This window comes from Coregonus clupeaformis, unplaced genomic scaffold (assembly GCF_020615455.1).
Source record: "Coregonus clupeaformis isolate EN_2021a unplaced genomic scaffold, ASM2061545v1 scaf0836, whole genome shotgun sequence".
In the NCBI taxonomy this organism is placed as follows: Eukaryota; Metazoa; Chordata; class Actinopteri; order Salmoniformes; family Salmonidae; genus Coregonus; species Coregonus clupeaformis.
The window spans coordinates 79,841-99,154 of NW_025534291.1; the positions used below are offsets into that span (position 1 = coordinate 79,841).

A 19,314-nucleotide genomic window follows, 5' to 3' on the forward strand; every position below is an offset into this window, starting at 1 on the left:
AGCCCAGCACCACCACACAGCCCCCTCTCCCTGAGCCCTGAGCCCCAGCCTTCTCTCCTCCTCCTCTCCCCTCCACTCCCCCCTCCTTGCCTCCAGCGCCTGGCAGAGCCTTAATCAGCCCGCCTCTGCGCCTGGATGCCTGCCACTCGTTAGCCTGATTGAAAACACTGTGGCTCACATGTTAAACACACACAGACCCAAACACAAACACACACACACACACACAATACATGCAGAGTAATAATATAGGGTAGTAATATGTAGAATACTAATATATGCACACAAGAAAATAATGTTAGAGGTGAAAATAATTGTGAAATTAATCATTATAAATACGAAATGTGCAAATGTAGTATATTTACAGTAAATAATACCAACGTTCAGACACACAGTAACAAAACTCAGACACAGATCCGTTTTTAAATCGTCACAGCTATTGTTTAATGAAATCATTGAGAGTAATCATTGTCATACAGCCACCTCACCTTTGGGTTATCATAATTGGACATCCATAGGTAGTTTGTCAGTATGTTACAGTGGATTCATGAGTTTATCACACTTATGTACATTTCCCCGTAATGTAATATTTCCACTAACAGGACATACATTGTTCTAATTTAGCTTGATAAAACAGTCGCACTGATATAATGAGTTGTCCATATGTAGCATGGTAAAAACACATCCCATAATATACCGCAGGTTGACATATTTTGGGATGAATCATGTTCTGGAGGCTGCTCTGCCCCATGTGATAGCGCCTCCTCTGCTGCTCTCTCATTGCGGGTCTGGTCTGCCCATGCTTCTAAAATGTTTTAATTTCAACAGTATGGCAATGCAATTAAATCAAACTCCCTCAAAAATATTTTCTCAATTACAAACACAAATAGCCAAATTAAAAGACACTTAAAGGGACAGTTGAGAAAAGGTTTAGACAGATCCATGTCTTGGTCCACATTGTTTTGCAATTTTATGTTTCATCATTGGGAGGTAGGGTGTGTATAATCCTAGCAGATTGACAATTTACTGTTTTATTTGGACTTTTGTCTATGTGCCTTTGCAAACAACTGTTTACTTTGACATTGCAACTTTGTGAATAAATATGATATTCTCTCAGGGTCATCCTGATACACACACACACCTATCAATATTTCAACTTAAAAGCCTAGCTACTACACAGACATCCAGTGGCCTGTGTCATTGATGTTCATGTCTCATTCCATTCATTTGGCCTTACCATTTTATCACAACAATCCCCAGCATCATAGGTGCGTTAGTTTGAGTTTGCCCATTTGAAACCATTATGTTGGTAATAAAGTGAAAACTCCACCCATCCAGGGTACTAGGTGAGTTAAAACACACCCATAGATATACACATCCCATTCTATTCATTTGGCATTAGCTACCATCTTATCATAACAATCCCATTCCATTAAAAAAAAAAAAATTACAAAATGATTGCTCTCCTTGAGAGCAATAAAGATACAAATGATAAAACATTGCAAACTTAAGTTTAATATAAATACAAAGTGCTGGCACTGTTTTCAAATAAGAGTGAGTTACTGAGTAAAGAAAGCTAAATCAATCTGCATTCACGATTCACATTCAACCTCTTTTCATAATTTCTGTGCACTAAGGCTTATATCATACAGTGCATAGTAATGTAGTCATATTACAGCCCACTATCATCTTTCCAGTCTCTTTCTCTCAGACACACACACACGTAAAGGGATAACACTACTTCCTACAAATGGGCCTTTCCATTCTGTTTTCAGTAACTTTCTGTATTAGTTTGGTGTTAATACTGAAGTGATAAAGAATGCTTTGTATTATTGTTATTATTTCATTAGAGATCCAATGCAGCTGTTTTTATCTGAAATTCAAATAATTTCTGGGTAACATTTACATACCTTACTGTGATTGTTTTCAATTAAAATGGTCAAAAAGAAACAAAAACAGCTTCTTAGCAAAGAGCAAATTGTCAAGCTAAAATTTTGCTAGGACTGTCTGGGAGTGGTCTGAGTGGGGAGGGGAAAACTGAAAACGAGCTGTTATTGGCAGACAGGTTTGGAACTCTATTTCTTAATGGTCTATTCTTATTGGTCTGATGTCAACAGGCAGGCCAAAACTCCATCCCACCAAAACAGACTGTCATTTCAGGCAGTCTTTTCAAACAGCTCTTACACTAAAAGGGCACTATCATAATTTTCACAATATCATTCCAACCTCATAGTGTGGAAATATATATAAAACACAGGAAAATCACGTCTTTGACAGCACTGGGCCTTTAACATTCCAAGTGGCAGAAACTGACAGGACTCGAGACCATAGAGTTAAATAGACCGCAGGATGGATGTATAGATACAGCACCCTCTAGTGGTGAGATACAAGAGTCGGCTCTACAACCAGCCTGTCCTAGTAAGTGTACTCCGACAAGAGTGTTACATCTCCAGTTCCTTATGTGTATCTCCTTTACTAGAGTGAAGTTAGACAGAGAGTTGATGGAAAGGCCAGTGATTATGGCTGATGCTCAGCAGCAAGCCACAAACAATAAGACTACCAGTAGAACAGCCCACCGTTAGTAAGACACAGACTAGAGCAGCCACCCAAGTCAAACATTCTTTATATATCACTCTTTACAATATGTGTCCAAGTTACAGCAAATGACTGTCCTCCGTTTCCTCTCAAATCCAGTGTTTTCATGTTTCTGCTACCATCATCATCGTCTCTCTTTCACTAGCTACATTTCTAAGAAACAACCATGTTGTCTGTAATTCCATGGACAGATGCACCACTAACTGGTTCCACCAACAATCTCTCTAATAATGTTTTACACTAGTCTGTACCCTGGGACAACTGACACAAATAAGGCAATGTCTGTGATAGTGCCATATTGGCAATGTTACAATCACTAGGGGTGAAGATATCATATTACTGTAACACATGTAACAGGGGGTTCAATTTATACACTACAGTTTTCAGTCATCATGGGATATAACTGCGCCTCCATGTGTGAGCACAGATCTCGGGAAGAGAGGGAGGGGCAGCAGCAGAAGCGAGAACTGTGCCTCTGTGTTCCGCAGCTCTATGATGCCCATCCAGATAGCAGCGCCCTGATTAGTTCGAAGTTCCGGCCGTCTGACCACCTCAGCCAAACCCACCACACCTCCCAGGATGTGGGTGGGTCAAAGGTTGGGAGGTTTGGGACTGGGTTTGGAAGGGGCAGGATTAGGAGGGTCAGGACTTGGAGGTTCACACTTGAGCTGCGGCTCGTTGTCTGAGCCCGTGCCCACGTCCGAGTCAAACAGCGAGTGGTCCGTATCGGGGGAGTGAGTGTGCGAGTGTGTGTGTTTGTCGGAGGCTTCACTCTCCTCCATGGTGTCTGTCCGGGAGAACAGGCCAAAGTCCATCAGGCCTGTAGGAGAGCCCTCGCTGCTGTCAGTGTCTGCTCCGTCATAGTACAGGTCTTCTATGTCCACAAACCACTCAGGCCAGAACTTTCTCCGGATGCGCTCACAGAACATGGCCAGGTTGATGAGCTCGCCTAAAACACAGGGGACAGGGGATACAGGAAGTACAGGTTCCAACATCAGTACTCAAGAAACATGTACATCAGTGTCAGAGCATCCTCTGATTTCATATTTAGACCTTGATTGTCAGATTCTGTACAGTTCAAAAATGAAAAGAGACTGGTCTTTCATCTCTGATTGTCTCTGTTCTCTAAAGACTGAAACCATGACTAGTAAATGTGCAACAACACTGCACATTACAGTCTTTCACTGTCATCTAGTGTAAGAAGTAGGCAAGTACACCTGTATAAAACAGGAGGACCTTATTGCATCCTATTCTCCACATGCCTTTAAATCTATAGAATAATACATTAGGTACAGAATGTTTTTGATACAATCTTGATAACAACATAATAACAATAACACAATCACAATGCACACTTTTAAAACCAATCAATTATGATGCTTTGGTATTGTGGGTATGAGTAAAACATTTCACAGAGAGGCTGAGAGATTGAACTGACCTTTGATGAGCTGTTCAGGTCGTGTGCCAGGTAGTGTCCACATGGCCTGGGCCAGGTGACCAAACACAGCAGTGTCTACTGTCGACATCTTATGCCCCATGAAGTACTTCTTATCTCCTGCAGGACAGATTAACAGCCGGGGTCAGTAACAGATGTCAACCAACCATCAGCAAACTATCAGCAAACTATCAGTCAAACTGTCAGTCAACCATCAGTCAACTATCAGTCAAATATCAGTCAACTATCAACCAAGCATCAACCAAGCATCAACCAAGCATCAACCAAGCATCAACCATGCATCGACCATGCATCGACCATACATCGACCATGCATCGACCATGCATCGACCAACCATCAACCAACCATCAACCAACCATCAACCAACCATCAACATACCCACAGGGAAACACCCAGCCAACCAGGAGAACAGTTTGACGTTATAGTAGTTATATTCAAAGCGTTATAAAGTAAATTCAGATTGCACATATTACACTATAGTTTACGAACTTGCAAAGATTACACTATAGTTTACGACCTTGCAAAGATTTTACGCTAAAATCAATAGACATTCTCTGCTCTTTTCCCTACTAAAAGACATTTGAAACACATATTGTAGTTGGAAGCACAGTGCATATACAGTATCTCACCACTAGAGAGTGGAAGAGAGTAAAATGGAGCTGTTCATAAAGGACATACCCCACTACAAAGTCATTCTTACAGTGAACTTCAACTGACCCCATGTTATAAGTGATACCGGATGATTAGGTAGCCTTCCTTTCCCATTGTTCCTCATATCTCCATCATCAGTAGCCAATTTCTCAATACTGTGAGAGCGTTGAGAACTTGGCTACAACATCAGTTGTCCTTCAGTTGCCCCTAGTCTCTCCCTGAATCCCAAATCAACCCCTAGTCCCAACCACCTAGGCACTTCTGTAGATCTGAAAGGATTGGATCGCTGTAAGCAATATGGTTGTTGCTCCATTTTGCCCTCTGATAGGCCAGGTAGAATTGTCGCTATATTGCTTACACTAGTCCGATCCTCTCATATCTACACAAGTGCCTAGGCCTAAGGGTAGTGCCTAAGGGTTGATTTGGGATTCACCCTCTGTCTACCCCTACCCTCCCATCCCCCTGTACCTCTCCATACATACCCAGCAGTTCGGCCAGTGTGCGCATGTCCTTCTCCATCAGCTTGTAGACATCCTCCTTGGAGAAGCGTCCGATGCCGTGGCCGTACATCTGCCTTTGCACCATGCTGCTGTTCAGGTGGCTGAGGATCCACTTTAGCATGTCACTGAGAGGTCCAGTGACTGACAGCATCTTCTGGGTCTCCTCCAGGTTGTCTACCCACTGGCAATAGGCTATTGTCCTGTATAGAAACACATACAGTGGGGAAAAAAAGTATTTAGTCAGCCACCAATTGTGCAAGTTCTCCCACTTAAAAAGATGAGAGAGGCCTGTAATTTTCATCATAGGTACACGTCAACTATGACAGACAAAATTTGAAAAAAAAATCCAGAAAATCACATTGTAGGATTTTTAATGAATTTATTTGCAAATTATGGTGGAAAATAAGTATTTGGTCAATAACAAAAGTTTCTCAATACTTTGTTATATACCCTTTGTTGGCAATGACACAGGTCAAACGTTTACTGTAAGTCTTCACAAGGTTTTCACACACTGTTGCTGGTATTTTGGCCCATTCCTCCATGCAGATCTCCTCTAGAGCAGTGATGTTTTGGGGCTGTCGCTGGGCAACACGGACTTTCAACTCCCTCCAAAGATTTTCTATGGGGTTGAGATCTGGAGACTGGCTAGGCCACTCCAGGACCTTGAAATGCTTCTTACGAAGCCACTCCTTCGTTGCCGGGCGGTGTGTTTGGGATCATTGTAATGCTGAAAGAACCAGCCACGTTTCATCTTCAATGCCCTTGCTGATGGAAGGAGGTTTTCACTCAAAATCTCACGATACATGGCCCCATTCATTCTTTCCTTTACACGGATCAGCCGTCCTGGTCCCTTTGCAGAAAAACAGCCCCAAAGCATGATGTTTCCACCCCCATGCTTCACAGTAGGTATGGTGTTCTTTGGATGCAACTCAGCATTCTTTGTCCTCCAAACACGACGAGTTGAGATTTTACCAAAAAGTTATATTTTGGTTTCATCTGACCATATGACATTCTCCCAATCCTCTTCTGGATCATCCAAATGCACTCTAGCAAACTTCAGACGGGCCTGGACATGTACTGGCTTAAGCAGGGGGACACGTCTAGCACTGCAGGATTTGAGTCCCTGGCGGCGTAGTGTGTTACTGATGATAGGCTTTGTTACTTTGGTCCCAGCTCTCTGCAGGTCATTCACTAGGTCCCCCCGTGTGGTTCTGGGATTTTTGCTCACCGTTCTTGTGATAATTTTGACCCCACGGGGTGAGATCTTGCGTGGAGCCCCAGCTCGAGGGGAGATTATCAGTGGTCTTGTATGTCTTCCATTTCCTAATAATTGCTGCCACAGTTGATTTCTTCAAACCAAGCTGCTTACCTATTGCAGATTCAGTCTTCCCAGCCTGGTGCAGGTCTACAATTTTGTTTCTGGTGTCCTTTGACAGCTCTTTGGTCTTGGCCATAGTGGAGTTTGGAGTGTGACTGTTTGAGGTTGTGGACAGTTGTCTTTTATACTGATAACAAGTTCAAACAGGTGCCATTAATACAGGTAACGAGTGGAGGACAGAGGAGCCTCTTAAAGAAGAAGTTACAGGTCTGTGAGAGCCAGAAATCTTGCTTGTTTGTAGGTGACCAAATACTTATTTTCCACCATAATTTGCAAATAAATTCATAAAAAATCCTACAATGTGATTTTCTGGATTTTTTTCTCTCAATTTGTCTGTCATAGTTGACGTGTACCTATGATGAAAATGACAGCCCTCTCTCATCTTTTTAAGTGGGAGAACTTGCACAGTTGGTGGCTGACTAAATACTTTTTTTCCCCACTGTATATACAGGTTATAGTACAGTCTTACATAGAAACACACAGATAGGTTGTCTACTGGCAGTAAGCTATCGTCTTGTATAGTTACACAAGCATAATACAGGTTATTAACCCAGCGGTAGCATAGTATAATCATATGGAAACACATACACTGTGTGTACAAAACATTAGAATCACCTGCTCTTTCCATGACATAGACTGACCAGGTGAATCCAGGCTGGCTGATATACACTGTGTTGTAGGCCTCTAGCAGCCCAGTAGGCAGTAAAACAGGGTGGCAGTGAGAAAACCCTCCATCGGTCTCAATAACTGTCACTGTCTGTCCCTGAGGAAGGACAATAGCACTGGGAGGGAGCTGCCCAGCCAGGCCTACTGTCCTCTCTCTCTCTCGCTCTCTCGACAAGAGACAAACACAGAGAGGTACATTACAGTACGTTAAATCAGAGTTTCTGAAACTGGGGGGGCCCAGGACCGAGTTTGGGAAACCCTGCGGTAAATGACAACTCTCCTCTTAATACAGTATGTCTATCTGACTGTATGATCTGCTTTTAGCAGTAGTGTGAAGTACTTAAGAAAAAATACTTTAAAGTACTGCTTAAGGAGTTTTTGGGGGTATCTGTACTTTTTTTACTATTTATATTTTGACAACTTTCACTTTTACTCCAATATATTCCTAAAGACAATAATGTAATTTTTACTACATACATTATAAAAATAAAAAAAATCTTAGGGGTAGATCAGCTTTAATATTGCAGATAGATTGTAGCTTCCATCAACGTAATTGTCTCCATCATTTCCAATCGTATATTTTTGTAAATATGTATATTTTTGTATATATATACAGTGGGGAAAAAAAGTATTTAGTCAGCCACCAATTGTGCAAGTTCTCCCACTTAAAAAGATGAGAGAGGCCTGTCATCATAGGTACACGTCAACTATGACAGACAAATTGAGAAAAAAAAATCCTGAAAATCACATTGTAGGATTTTAATGAATTTATTTGCAAATTATGGTGGAAAATAAGTATTTGGTCACCTACAAACAAGCAAGATTTCTGGCTCTCACAGACCTGTAACTTCTTCTTTAAGAGGCTCCTCTGTCCTCCACTCGTTACCTGTATTAATGGCACCTGTTTGAACTTGTTATCAGTATAAAAGACACCTGTCCACAACCTCAAACAGTCACACTCCAAACTCCACTATGGCCAAGACCAAAGAGCTGTCAAAGGACACCAGAAACAAAATTGTAGACCTGCACCAGGCTGGGAAGACTGAATCTGCAATAGGTAAGCAGCTTGGTTTGAAGAAATCAACTGTGGGAGCAATTATTAGGAAATGGAAGACATACAAGACCACTGATAATCTCCCTCAATCTGGGGCTCCACGCAAGATCTCACCCCGTGAGGTCAAAAGAACGGTGAGCAAAAATCCCAGAACCACACGGGGGGACCTAGTGAATGACCTGCAGAGAGCTGGGACCAAAGTAACAAAGCCTACCATCAGTAACCCACTACGCCGCCAGGGACTCAAATCCTGCAGTGCAAGACGTGTCCCCCTGCTTAAGCCAGTACATGTCCAGGCCCGTCTGAAGTTTGCTAGAGTGCGTTTGGATGATCCAGAAGAGGATTGGGAGAATGTCATATGGTCAGATGAAACCAAAATAGAACTTTTTGGTAAAAACTCAACTCGTCGTGTTTGGAGGACAACGAATGCTGAGTTGCATCCAAAGAACACCATACCTACTGTGAAGCATGGGGGTGGAAATATCATGCTTTGGGGCTGTTTTTCTGCAAAGGGACCAGGACGACTGATCCATGTAAAGGAAAGAATGAATGGGGCCATGTATCGTGAGATTTTGAGTGAAAACCTCCTTCCATCAGCAAGGGCATTGAAGATGAAACGAGGCTGGGTCTTCCAGCATGACAATGATCCCAAACACACCGCCCGGGCAACGAAGGAGTGGCTTCGTAAGAAGCATTTCAAGGTCCTGGAGTGGCCTAGCCAGTCTCCAGATCTCAACCCCATAGAAAATCTTTGGAGGGGAGTTGAAAGTCCGTGTTGCCCAGCGACAGCCCCAAAACATCACTGCTCTAGAGGAGATCTGCATGGAGGAATGGGCCAAAATACCAGCAACAGTGTGTGAAAACCTTGTGAAGACTTACAGAAAACGTTTGACCTGTGTCATTGCCAACAAAGGGTATATAACAAAGTATTGAGAAACTTTTGTTATTGACCAAATACTTATTTTCCACCATAATTTGCAAATAAATTCATAAAAAATCCTACAATGTGATTTTCTGGATTTTTTTTTCTCAATTTGTCTGTCATGGTTGACGTGTACCTATGATGAAAATTACAGGCCTCTCTCATCTTTTTAAGTGGGAGAACTTGCACAATTGGTGGCTGACTAAATACTTTTTTTCCCCACTGTATTTTACATTAGTTATGTTGTTGTTATTAGTCCCACCCTTCAGCTCCACTCAACCCCTCCCATCTATCTCTTAACACCATCCATATTGGATTTCTATTTGCCATATATTTTCCAACTGTGCTGTGATGTTTCACAAAAGTTCTGAACATTTCTATTCTCATAGTTTCTACAGATTGTAAATTTAAAATAAACATTTTTGCTAAAAGTATTATTATATTATTGATCGAATGACTATGACTTTTCAAATCACCCAGTAGCACTATCTGCAGAGTTAGCTCCAGGTAAATGTTGCAATTCTTCAGCCATTCCTGGACCTGCGACCAAAAACAAGCTACATATGGACAGTACCAAAACAAATGATCTAATGATTCTGTCTCTTCGCAGCAAAATCTGCAGAGCTGGGATGGTTGTATCCCCCATATACAGCTGTGGAAAAAATTAAGAGACCACTGCACATTTTTCTTAAACAGCATCTCTACATGTATGACAGCCATTCCATTCCAGTGTCTGTTGAATTCCAACACAGGCACACCTCATTCTACTGAATTAGGTACTGATTAGGTGATCACCTGAACCAAATCTTATTTAATGAAGAAAAGTATAAAAACCACTGCTGTGGTCATCACTTTCCTCTTGCAATTGGACCGGCTGGATGGCAAAAACAGTGCTAATAGTACCTCAAAAGTAATATTAACCAAAAAATAACTATTGACCATGCCAAAAGAGTTGAAAAGGAAAGTTTTGAGTGAAGAAAAGAAGGGTTCAATTCTGGCTTTACTGGCAGAGGGATACAGTGAGGATTGGACCGTAGAGGACTGGAGTAAGGTCATCTTCTCTGATGAGTCCAATTTTCAGCTTTGCCCAACACCTGGTCGTCTAATGGTTAGACGGAGACCTGGAGAGGCCTACAAGCCACAGTGTCTCGCACCCACTGTGAAATTTGGTGGAGGATCGGTGATGATCTGGGGGTGCTTCAGCAAGGCTGGAATCGGGCAGATTTGTCTTTGTGAAGGACGCATTAATCAAGCCACGTACTTAAAAAATATATATATATTTCACCTTTATTTAACCAGGTAAGCCAGTTGAGAACAAGTTCTCATTTACAACTGCGACCTGGCCAAGATAAAGCATAGTAGTGCGATAAAAACAACAACACAGAGTTACATATGGGGTAAAAAAACATAAAGTAAAAAAATACAACAGAAAATATATATACAGTCTGTGCAAATGTAGCAAGTTATGGAGGTAAGGCAATAAATAGGCTATAGTGCAAAATAATTACAATTAGTATTAACACTGGAATGCTAGATGTGCAAGAGATTATGTGCAAATAGAGATACTGGGGTGCAAAAGAGCAAAATAAATAACAATATAGGGATGAGGTAGTTGGGTGGGCTAATTTCAGATGGGCTGTGTACAGGTGCAGTGATCGGTAAGGTGCTCTGACAACTGATGCTTAAAGTTAGTGAGGGGGATAAGAGTCTCCAGCTTCAGAGATTTTTGCAATTCGTTCCAGTCATTGGCAGCAGAGAACTGGAAGGAATGGCGGCCAAAGGAGGTGTTGGCTTTGGGAATGACCAATGAGATATACCTGCTGGAGCGCAGACTACGGGTGGGTGCTGCTATGGTGACCAATGAGCTAAGATAAGGCGGGGATTTGCCTAGCAGTGATTTATAGATGGCCTGGAGCCAGTGGGTTTGACGACGAACATGTAGTGAGGACCAGCCAACAAGAGCGTACAGGTCACAGTGGTGGGTAGTGTATGGGGCTTTGGAGACAAAACGGATGGCACTGTGATAGACTACATCCAATTTGCTGAGTAGAGTGTTGGAGGCTATTTTGTAAATGACATCGCCGAAGTCAAGGATCGGTAGGATAGTCAGTTTTACGAGGGCATGTTTGGCAGCACGAGTTAAGGAGGCTTTGTTGCGAAATAGGAAGCCAATTCTAGATTTAACTTTGGATTGGAGATTCTTAATGTGAGTCTGGAAGGAGAGTTTACAGTCTAACCAGACACCTAGGTATTTGTAGTTGTCCACATACTCTAGGTCAGACCCGTCGAGAGTGGTGATTCTAGTCGGGTGGGCGGGTGCCAGCAGCGTTCGATTGAAGAGCATGCATTTAGTTTTACTAGTGTTTAAGAGCAGTTGGAGGCTACTGAAGGAGTGTTGTATGGCATTGAAGCTCGTTTGGAGGTTTGTTAACACCGTGTCCAATGAAGGGCCAGATGTATACAAAATGGTGTCGTCTGCGTAGAGGTGGATCTGAGAGTCACCAGCAGCAAGAGCGACATCATTGATATACACGGAGAAAAGAGTCGGCCCAAGAATTGAACCCTGTGGCACCCCCATAGAGACTGCCATAGGTCCAGACAACAGGCCCTCCGATTTGACACACTGAACTCTATCTGAGAAGTAGTTGGTGAACCAGGCGAGGCAGTCATTTGAGAAACCAAGGCTATTTAGTCTGCCAATAAGAATGCGGTGGTTGACAGAGTCGAAAGCCTTGGCCAGGTCGATGAAGACGGCTGCACAGTACTGTCTATTATCGATCGCGGTTATAATATCGTTTAGGACCTTGAGCGTGGCTGAAGTGCACCCACGACCAGCTCGGAAACCGGATTGCATAGCGGAGAAGGTACGGTGGGATTCGAAATGGTCGGTGATCTGTTTGTTAACTTGGCTTTCAAATACTTTCGAAAGGCAGGGCAGGATGGACATAGGTCTGTAACAGTTTGGATCTAGTGTCACCCCCTTTGAAGAGGGGGATGACCGCGGCAGCTTTCCAATCTCTGGGGATCTCAGACGTTACGAAAGAGAGGTTGACCAGACTAGTAATAGGGGTTGCGACAATTTCGGCGGCTAGTTTTAGAAAGAAAGGGTCCAGATTGTCTAGCCCAGCTGATTTGTAGGGGTCCAGATTTTGCAGCTCTTTCAGAACATCAGCTGTCTGAATTTGTGTGAAGGAGAAGCGGGGGGGGGGCATGGGCAAGTTGCAGCGGAAGGTGCAGAGTTGGTGGCCGGGGTAGTGGTAGCCAGGTGGAAAGCATGGCCAGCCGTAGCAAAATGCTTGTTGAAATTTTTGATTATTGTAGATTTATCGGTGGTGATAGTGTTTCCTAGCCTCAGTGCAGTGGGCAGCTGGGAGGAAGTGCTCTTATTCTCCATGGACTTTACAGTGTCCCAAAACTTTTTGGAGTTAGTGCTACAGGATGCAAATTTCTGTTTGAAAAAGTTAGCCTTTGCTTTCCTGACTGCTTGTGTATATTGGTTCCTAACTTCCCTGAAAAGTTGCATATCACGGGGGCTATTTGATGCTAATGCAGTACGCCACAGGATGTTTTTGTGCTGGTCAAGGGCAGTCAAGTCTGAGGAGAACCAGGGGCTATATCTGTTCTTAGTTCTGTATTTTTTGAATGGGGCATGTTTATTTAAGATTGAGAGGAAATTACTTTTAAAGAACAACCAGGCATCCTCTACTGACGGAATGAGATCTATATCCATCCAGGATACCTGGGCCAGGTCAATTAGGGAAGGCCTGCTCGCTAAAGTGTTTTAGGGGAGCGTTTGACAGTGATGAGGGGGTGGTCGTTTGACCGCGGACCCGTTACGGACGCAGGCAATAAGGCAGTGAACGCTGAGATCCTGGTTGAAGACAGCGGAGGTGTATTTAGAGGGTAAGTTAGTCAGGATGATATCTATGAGGGTACCCATGGTTACGGATTTAGGGTTGTACCTGGTAGGTTCGTTGATAATTTGCGTGAGATTGAGGGCATCTAGTTTGGATTGTAGGATGGCCGGGGTATTAAGCATATCCCAATTTAGGTCACCAAGCAGTACGAACTCTGAGGATAAATGGGGGGAAATCAATTCACATATGGTGTCCAGGGCACAGCTGGGGGCTGAGGGGGGTCTGTAGCAAGCAGCAACAGTGAGAGACTTATTTCTGGAAAGGTGGATTTTTAGAAGTAGAAGCTCAAACTGTTTGGGCACAGACCTGGATAGTATGATAGAGCTCTGCAGGCTATCTCTACAGTAGATTGCAACTCCACCCCCTTTGGCAGTTCTATCTAGACGGAAGATGTTATAGTTGGGGATGGAAATTTCAGAATTTTTGGTGGCCTTCCTAAGCCAGGATTCAGACACTGCTAGAACATCAGGGTTGGCGGAGTGTGCTAACGCAGTGAATAACTCAAACTTAGGAAGTAGACTTCTGATATTTACATGCAGGAAACCAAGGCTTATGCTATTACAGAAGTCAGCAAATGATAGCGCCTGGGGAGTAGGAGTGATACTGAGGGCTGCAGGGCCTGGGTTAGCCTCTACATCACCGGAGGAACAGAGGAGGACTAGAATAAGGATACGGCTAAAGGCTTTAAGAACTGGTCTTCTAGTGCGTTGGGTACATAGAATAAAGGGGGCAGATTTCCGGGCGTTGTAGAAAAGATTCAGGGCATTATGTACAGACAACGATATGGAAGGATATGAGTAAAGTGGAGGTAAACCTAAGCGTTGGGTAACAATGAAAGAGATAGCATCACTGGAGGCACCAATTGAGTCGGTCTCCGCGTGTATGGGGGGTGGGACAAAGGAGCTATCTAAGGCAGGTTTAGCTGGGCTGGGGGATCTACAGTGAAATAGTACAATTAGAAATAACCGAAACAACAATAAGCTAACCATATTGAGATGGGAGAGAGGCATAAAGCAATCACGGTGTAATTTGAGAGAGCTAAGACAACAGCTGGTAATGACGACACAGTTTGGGCTGAGGCTAAACATAAACAGGATGCAGTACCGTAAAAAGGAACAGTCCAGCAGGCATCAGCTGTATAGCTGAGTTATCATAAGGTCCGGTGAACAGCAATAGGATAGTTCGGGGGCTGCTAAAGCACTAGCGGGCAAGAGGCCACGGCTAGCGTGTGCTAGCGGGCCGGGGCTAGCAGATGGAATCTTCGTGGTCGACGTGGTAACGGGAAGCCTGTTGTAATCACATCAGACGATTTCGTCGGCAGACCAGTCGTGTAGGATCGGCGGGGCTCCGTGTCAACACTAGGTGGTCCCGTCCGGTTGACGTAGAGGTAGATAGCTGGGAGATGGGCCTAGCTCAGGATGATTAGCCAGACCACAAGGTTGTCCTGGAAGAAAACTTGCTTCCTTTTGCTCTGACGTAGTTCCCCAACTCTGAGGATTGTTTTTTCCAGCAGGACAACACATGCCACACAGCCAGGTCAATCAAGGTGTGGATGGAGGACCACCAGATCAAGACCCTGTCATGGCCAGCCCAATCTCCAGACCTGAACACCATTGAAAACTTCTGAAATGTGATCAAGAGGAAGATGGATGGTCACAAGCCATCAAACAAAGCCAAGCTGCTTGAATTTTTGCGCCAGGAGTGGCATAAAGTCACCCAACATCAATGTGAAAGACTGGTGGAGAGCATGCCGAGGAAAATCAGGGTTATTCCACCAAATATTGATTTCTGAACTCTTCCTAAGTTAAAACATTAGTATTTTGTTGTTTAAAAATGAACATTAACATATTTTATTTGCATTATTCGAGGTCTGACAACACTGCATCTTTTTTGTTATTTTGACCAGTTGTCATTTTCTGCAAATAAATGCTCTAAATGACAATATTTTTATTTGGAATTTGGGAGAAATGTTGTCAGTAGTTTATAGAATAAAAAACAAATGTAATGTTTACCCAAACACATACCTATAAATAGTAAAACCAGAGAAACTGATAATTTTGCAGTGGTCTCTTACTTTTTTTCCAGAGCTGTATATAACATTCTATTGGTTGCAAGGATTTTGTATAATAATTTAAAATTGAAAAATTCTACGTTTTGAATCCGGCGTCGTTTTGCGTATCAGTTCATAAACAATATGCCATGGAATCGGTACATCGAAAATCTCTTCCCAACTATTTTGCGATCTACAGTATATGGCACAGCTGTCCATTTTTTGGTCCTTAAATGAAACAGGTATACTTTTTTATCTATCACAATTTTCTTTAAACAATTTTGGTCTTTAATGCAGGGCCGACAGACAGGTTCCTTACTTTTTCCCCCTTCCACTTGACTCTTCAATTATTTCGGTAATGCTGCAATTAGTTGGTTGTAATTTTGGGTAGAGCAGACATTTCCATATATTTTTGTTAGCTGCATGTGTGACATAACTCCACCAGTCCTATTTGTCATATCATTTACAGTGGGGAAAAAAAGTATTTAGTCAGCCACCAATTGTGCAAGTTCTCCCACTTAAAAAGATGAGAGAGGCCTGTAATTTTCATCATAGGTACACGTCAACTATGACAGACAAAATGAGGAAAAAAAATCCAGAAAATCACATTGTAGGATTTTTAATGAATTTATTTCCAAATTATGGTGGAAAATAAGTATTTGGTCAATAACAAAAGTTTCTCAATACTTTGTTTTATACCCTTTGTTGGCAATGACACAGGTCAAACGTTTTCTGTAAGTCTTCACAAGGTTTTCACACACTGTTGCTGGTATTTTGGCCCATTCCTCCATGCAGATCTCCTCTAGAGCAGTGATGTTTTGGGGCTGTCGCTGGGCAACACGGACTTTCAACTCCCTCCAAAGATTTTCTATGGGGTTGAGATCTGGAGACTGGGTAGGCCACTCCAGGACCTTGAAATGCTTCTTACGAAGCCACTCCTTCGTTGCCCGGGCGGTGTGTTTGGGATCATTGTCATGCTGAAAGAGCCAGCCACGTTTCATCTTCAATGCCCTTGCTGATGGAAGGAGGTTTTCACTCAAAATCTCACGATACATGGCCCCATTCATTCTTTCCTTTACACGGATCAGTCGTCCTGGTCCCTTTGCAGAAAAAACAGCCCCAAAGCATGATGTTTCCACCCCCATGCTTCACAGTAGGTATGGTGTTCTTTGGATGCAACTCAGCATTATTTGTCCTCCAAACACGACGAGTTGAGTTTTTACCAAAAAGTTATATTTTGGTTTCATCTGACCATATGACATTCTCCCAATCCTCTTCTGGATCATCCAAATGCACTCTAGCAAACTTCAGACGGGCCTGGACATGTACTGGCTTAAGCAGGGGGACACGTCTGGCACTGCAGGACTTGAGTCCCTGGCGGCGTAGTGTGTTACTGATGGTAGGCTTTGTTACTTTGGTCCCAGCTCTCTGCAGGTCATTCACTAGGTCCCCCCGTGTGGTTCTGGGATTTTTGCTCACCGTTCTTGTGATCATTTTGACCCCACGGGGTGAGATCTTGCGTGGAGCCCCAGATCGAGGGAGATTATCAGTGGTCTTGTATGTCTTCCATTTCCTAATAATTGCTCCCACAGTTGATTTCTACAAACCAAGCTGCATACCTATTGCAGATTCAGTCTTCCCAGCCTGGTGCAGGTCTACAATTTTGTTTCTGGTGTCCTTTGACAGCTCTTTGATCTTGGCCATAGTGGAGTTTGGAGTGTGACTGTTTGAGGTTGTGGACAGGTGTCTTTTATACTGATAACAAGTTCAAACAGGTGCCATTAATACAGGTAACGAGTGGAGGACAGAGGAGCCTCTTAAAGAAGAAGTTACAGGTCTGTGAGAGCCAGAAATCTTGCTTGTTTGTAGGTGACCAAATACTTATTTTCCACCATAATTTGCAAATAAATTCATTAAAAATCCTACAATGTGATTTTCTGGATTTTTTTTCCTAAATTTGTCTGTCATAGTTGACGTGTACCTATGATGAAAATTACAGGTCTCTCTCATCTTTTTAAGTGGGAGAACTTGCACAATTGGTGGCTGACTAAATACTTTTTTTCCCCACTGTACAAAGATTATACTATTTTTTTTATAAACGAAAAATTATGTTTTTCTATCAATTAGTATATTTGAGTTTAACCACAATATTTGTTGTATTATTTGTTCTGTCTTTTCTGGTGGATTAAACTGAAATTGCAACCAACTTTCTATGGCTTGTATAAAAAAAAGCCATATTTTGGAGATGATTTCATTTTCAAATAACCGAAAGTGAGAGGTTGTAATCTGAATAAAAAGGGAAAAAAGGCCATTCTTGAACATGGGGTGAGACATTCTTACTAATCTGCTAGAGAACCAGTTCGGATTTAAGTATAACTTGTGTATGACTGAGTCCTTTAGTGAGAGGTCTTATGCTTTATTATTAAATAATTTCTGCCCTCATATTCATTATATAAATAGGCCCGTTTGATTTTGTCTGGCTTGCCGTTCCAAATAAAAAGTAATATTTTTTGCTCATTTTTTGCTCATATATTAAAAAAAAATAACAGGTCACTAGGTGTAGGCAAGACTAAAAGCAAATAGGTAAACTGCAGTATGACTGAAGAGTTAATCAGGGTGATTTTTTTTTTTGATCTTCCTTTCCATGGTAGCAATATCTTATCTATTTTTGCTAACTTTCTATAAAAATGTATTGTAGTGAGATAATTTCTGTATTTCGGGGATATGTATTCCGAGTACATCCACATCACTGTCAGACCATTTTATTGGTAAACTACACTGTAATGTAAAAGTTGTATGTTTTAGTGATCCAATACGTAATATCATAATTTGGTTGTAATCCAGAGAGCTTAGAAAAAGTATCTAGAACCTCTATGAGGCTGTGGAGGGATGCAAATTGTGGATTTAAAAGAAAACATGAATCATCAGCTTACAATGACACCATTGTTTTTAAGCCCTGGATTTCTAACCCCTTGATATTATTGTTGGATCTGATTTTAATAGCTAACATTTCGATGGCCATAATAAATAGATATGCCCATACTGGACAACCTTGTTTTACTCCTCTTGACAGTTTAATAATTTCTGAGAAGTAGCCATTATTTACTATTTTACACCTAGGTTTACTATACATAACTTTAACCCATTTTACAAGAGATTCTCCAAAATTGAAATATTCCAGGCATTTATATATAAATTCTAGTTCTACTTAATCAAAAGCCTTTTCAAAGTCAGCTATGAATACCAGGCTTGGTTTCCCAGAGTTCTATTATTTCCAGTACTTGTCTTATATTATCTCCAATGTATCGTCCATGTAAAAAAAAAAAAATTCTGATTAGGATTAATAATATTAGATAATACCTTTTTTATTCTATCTGCTATGCATTTTGCTAGAATTTTTGCATCACAACACTGAAGTGTAAGGGGCCTACCATTTTGTTAATGGACTGGATCTTTATATTTACCACTTGGATCCTGTTTCAGTAATAATGAAATCCGACCTTCTTGTTGAGTATCTGATATTCTACCATTTTTATAGGAGGGGTTAAAACATGCTAATAACGGTCCTCTGAGTATATCAAAAAAGGTTTGGTATACCTCCACTGGTATGCCATCCAGCCCTGGAGTTTTCCCGGACGTAAAGGCTTTAATTGCATCAAGAAGTTCCTCCTCTGTAATTTAGCCTTCACATGAGTCTTTCTGTACAGCTGTTAATTTTACATTATTAATAGAAAAAAAATCCATACAATTAGCTTCGGTTAGTGGAGATGGAGGAGACTGAAACAAAAACATATGCTTAAAGTACTTTGCTTCCTCTTTCAAATAATGGGTTATAAATTATTCTGTCCTAGTTAAAAACAAGTTATCATCCAATAGGCTTTGATTACATTTCCAAAATCCTCGCCCACATGGAAATTCTGTAAGATTAATGTACCATTCAAAAGTTTGGGGTCACTTAATCTTTTATTTTTACTGGCCAGTCTGAGATATGGCTTTTTTTTGCAACTCTGCCTAGAAGGTCAGCATCCCGGAGTCGCCTCTTCACTGTTGACGTTGAGACTGGTGTTTTGCGGGTACTATTTAATGAAGCTGCCAATTGAGGACCTGTGAGGCGTCTGTTTCTCAAAC

General features: G+C 41.9%; 1 protein-coding gene across 2 annotated transcripts in view; it reads right to left on the bottom strand.

The window, feature by feature from the left end:
- Positions 1-2,217: 2,217 nt before the first annotated feature.
- LOC121555962 (failed axon connections homolog) overlaps positions 2,218-19,314 on the bottom strand; it is a 32,459-nt gene continuing 15,362 nt past the window's right edge. For both annotated transcript variants that reach the window (XM_045216875.1, XM_045216874.1), the window contains 3 exons: positions 5,182-5,399; positions 4,031-4,147; positions 2,218-3,541 (listed from right to left, as the gene is read on the bottom strand). In XM_045216875.1, coding sequence (XP_045072810.1) covers positions 3,183-3,541; positions 4,031-4,147; positions 5,182-5,399 — 694 coding nt within the window. In that variant the 3' untranslated portion in view covers positions 2,218-3,182. The remainder of the gene's footprint in view (positions 3,542-4,030; positions 4,148-5,181; positions 5,400-19,314) is intronic.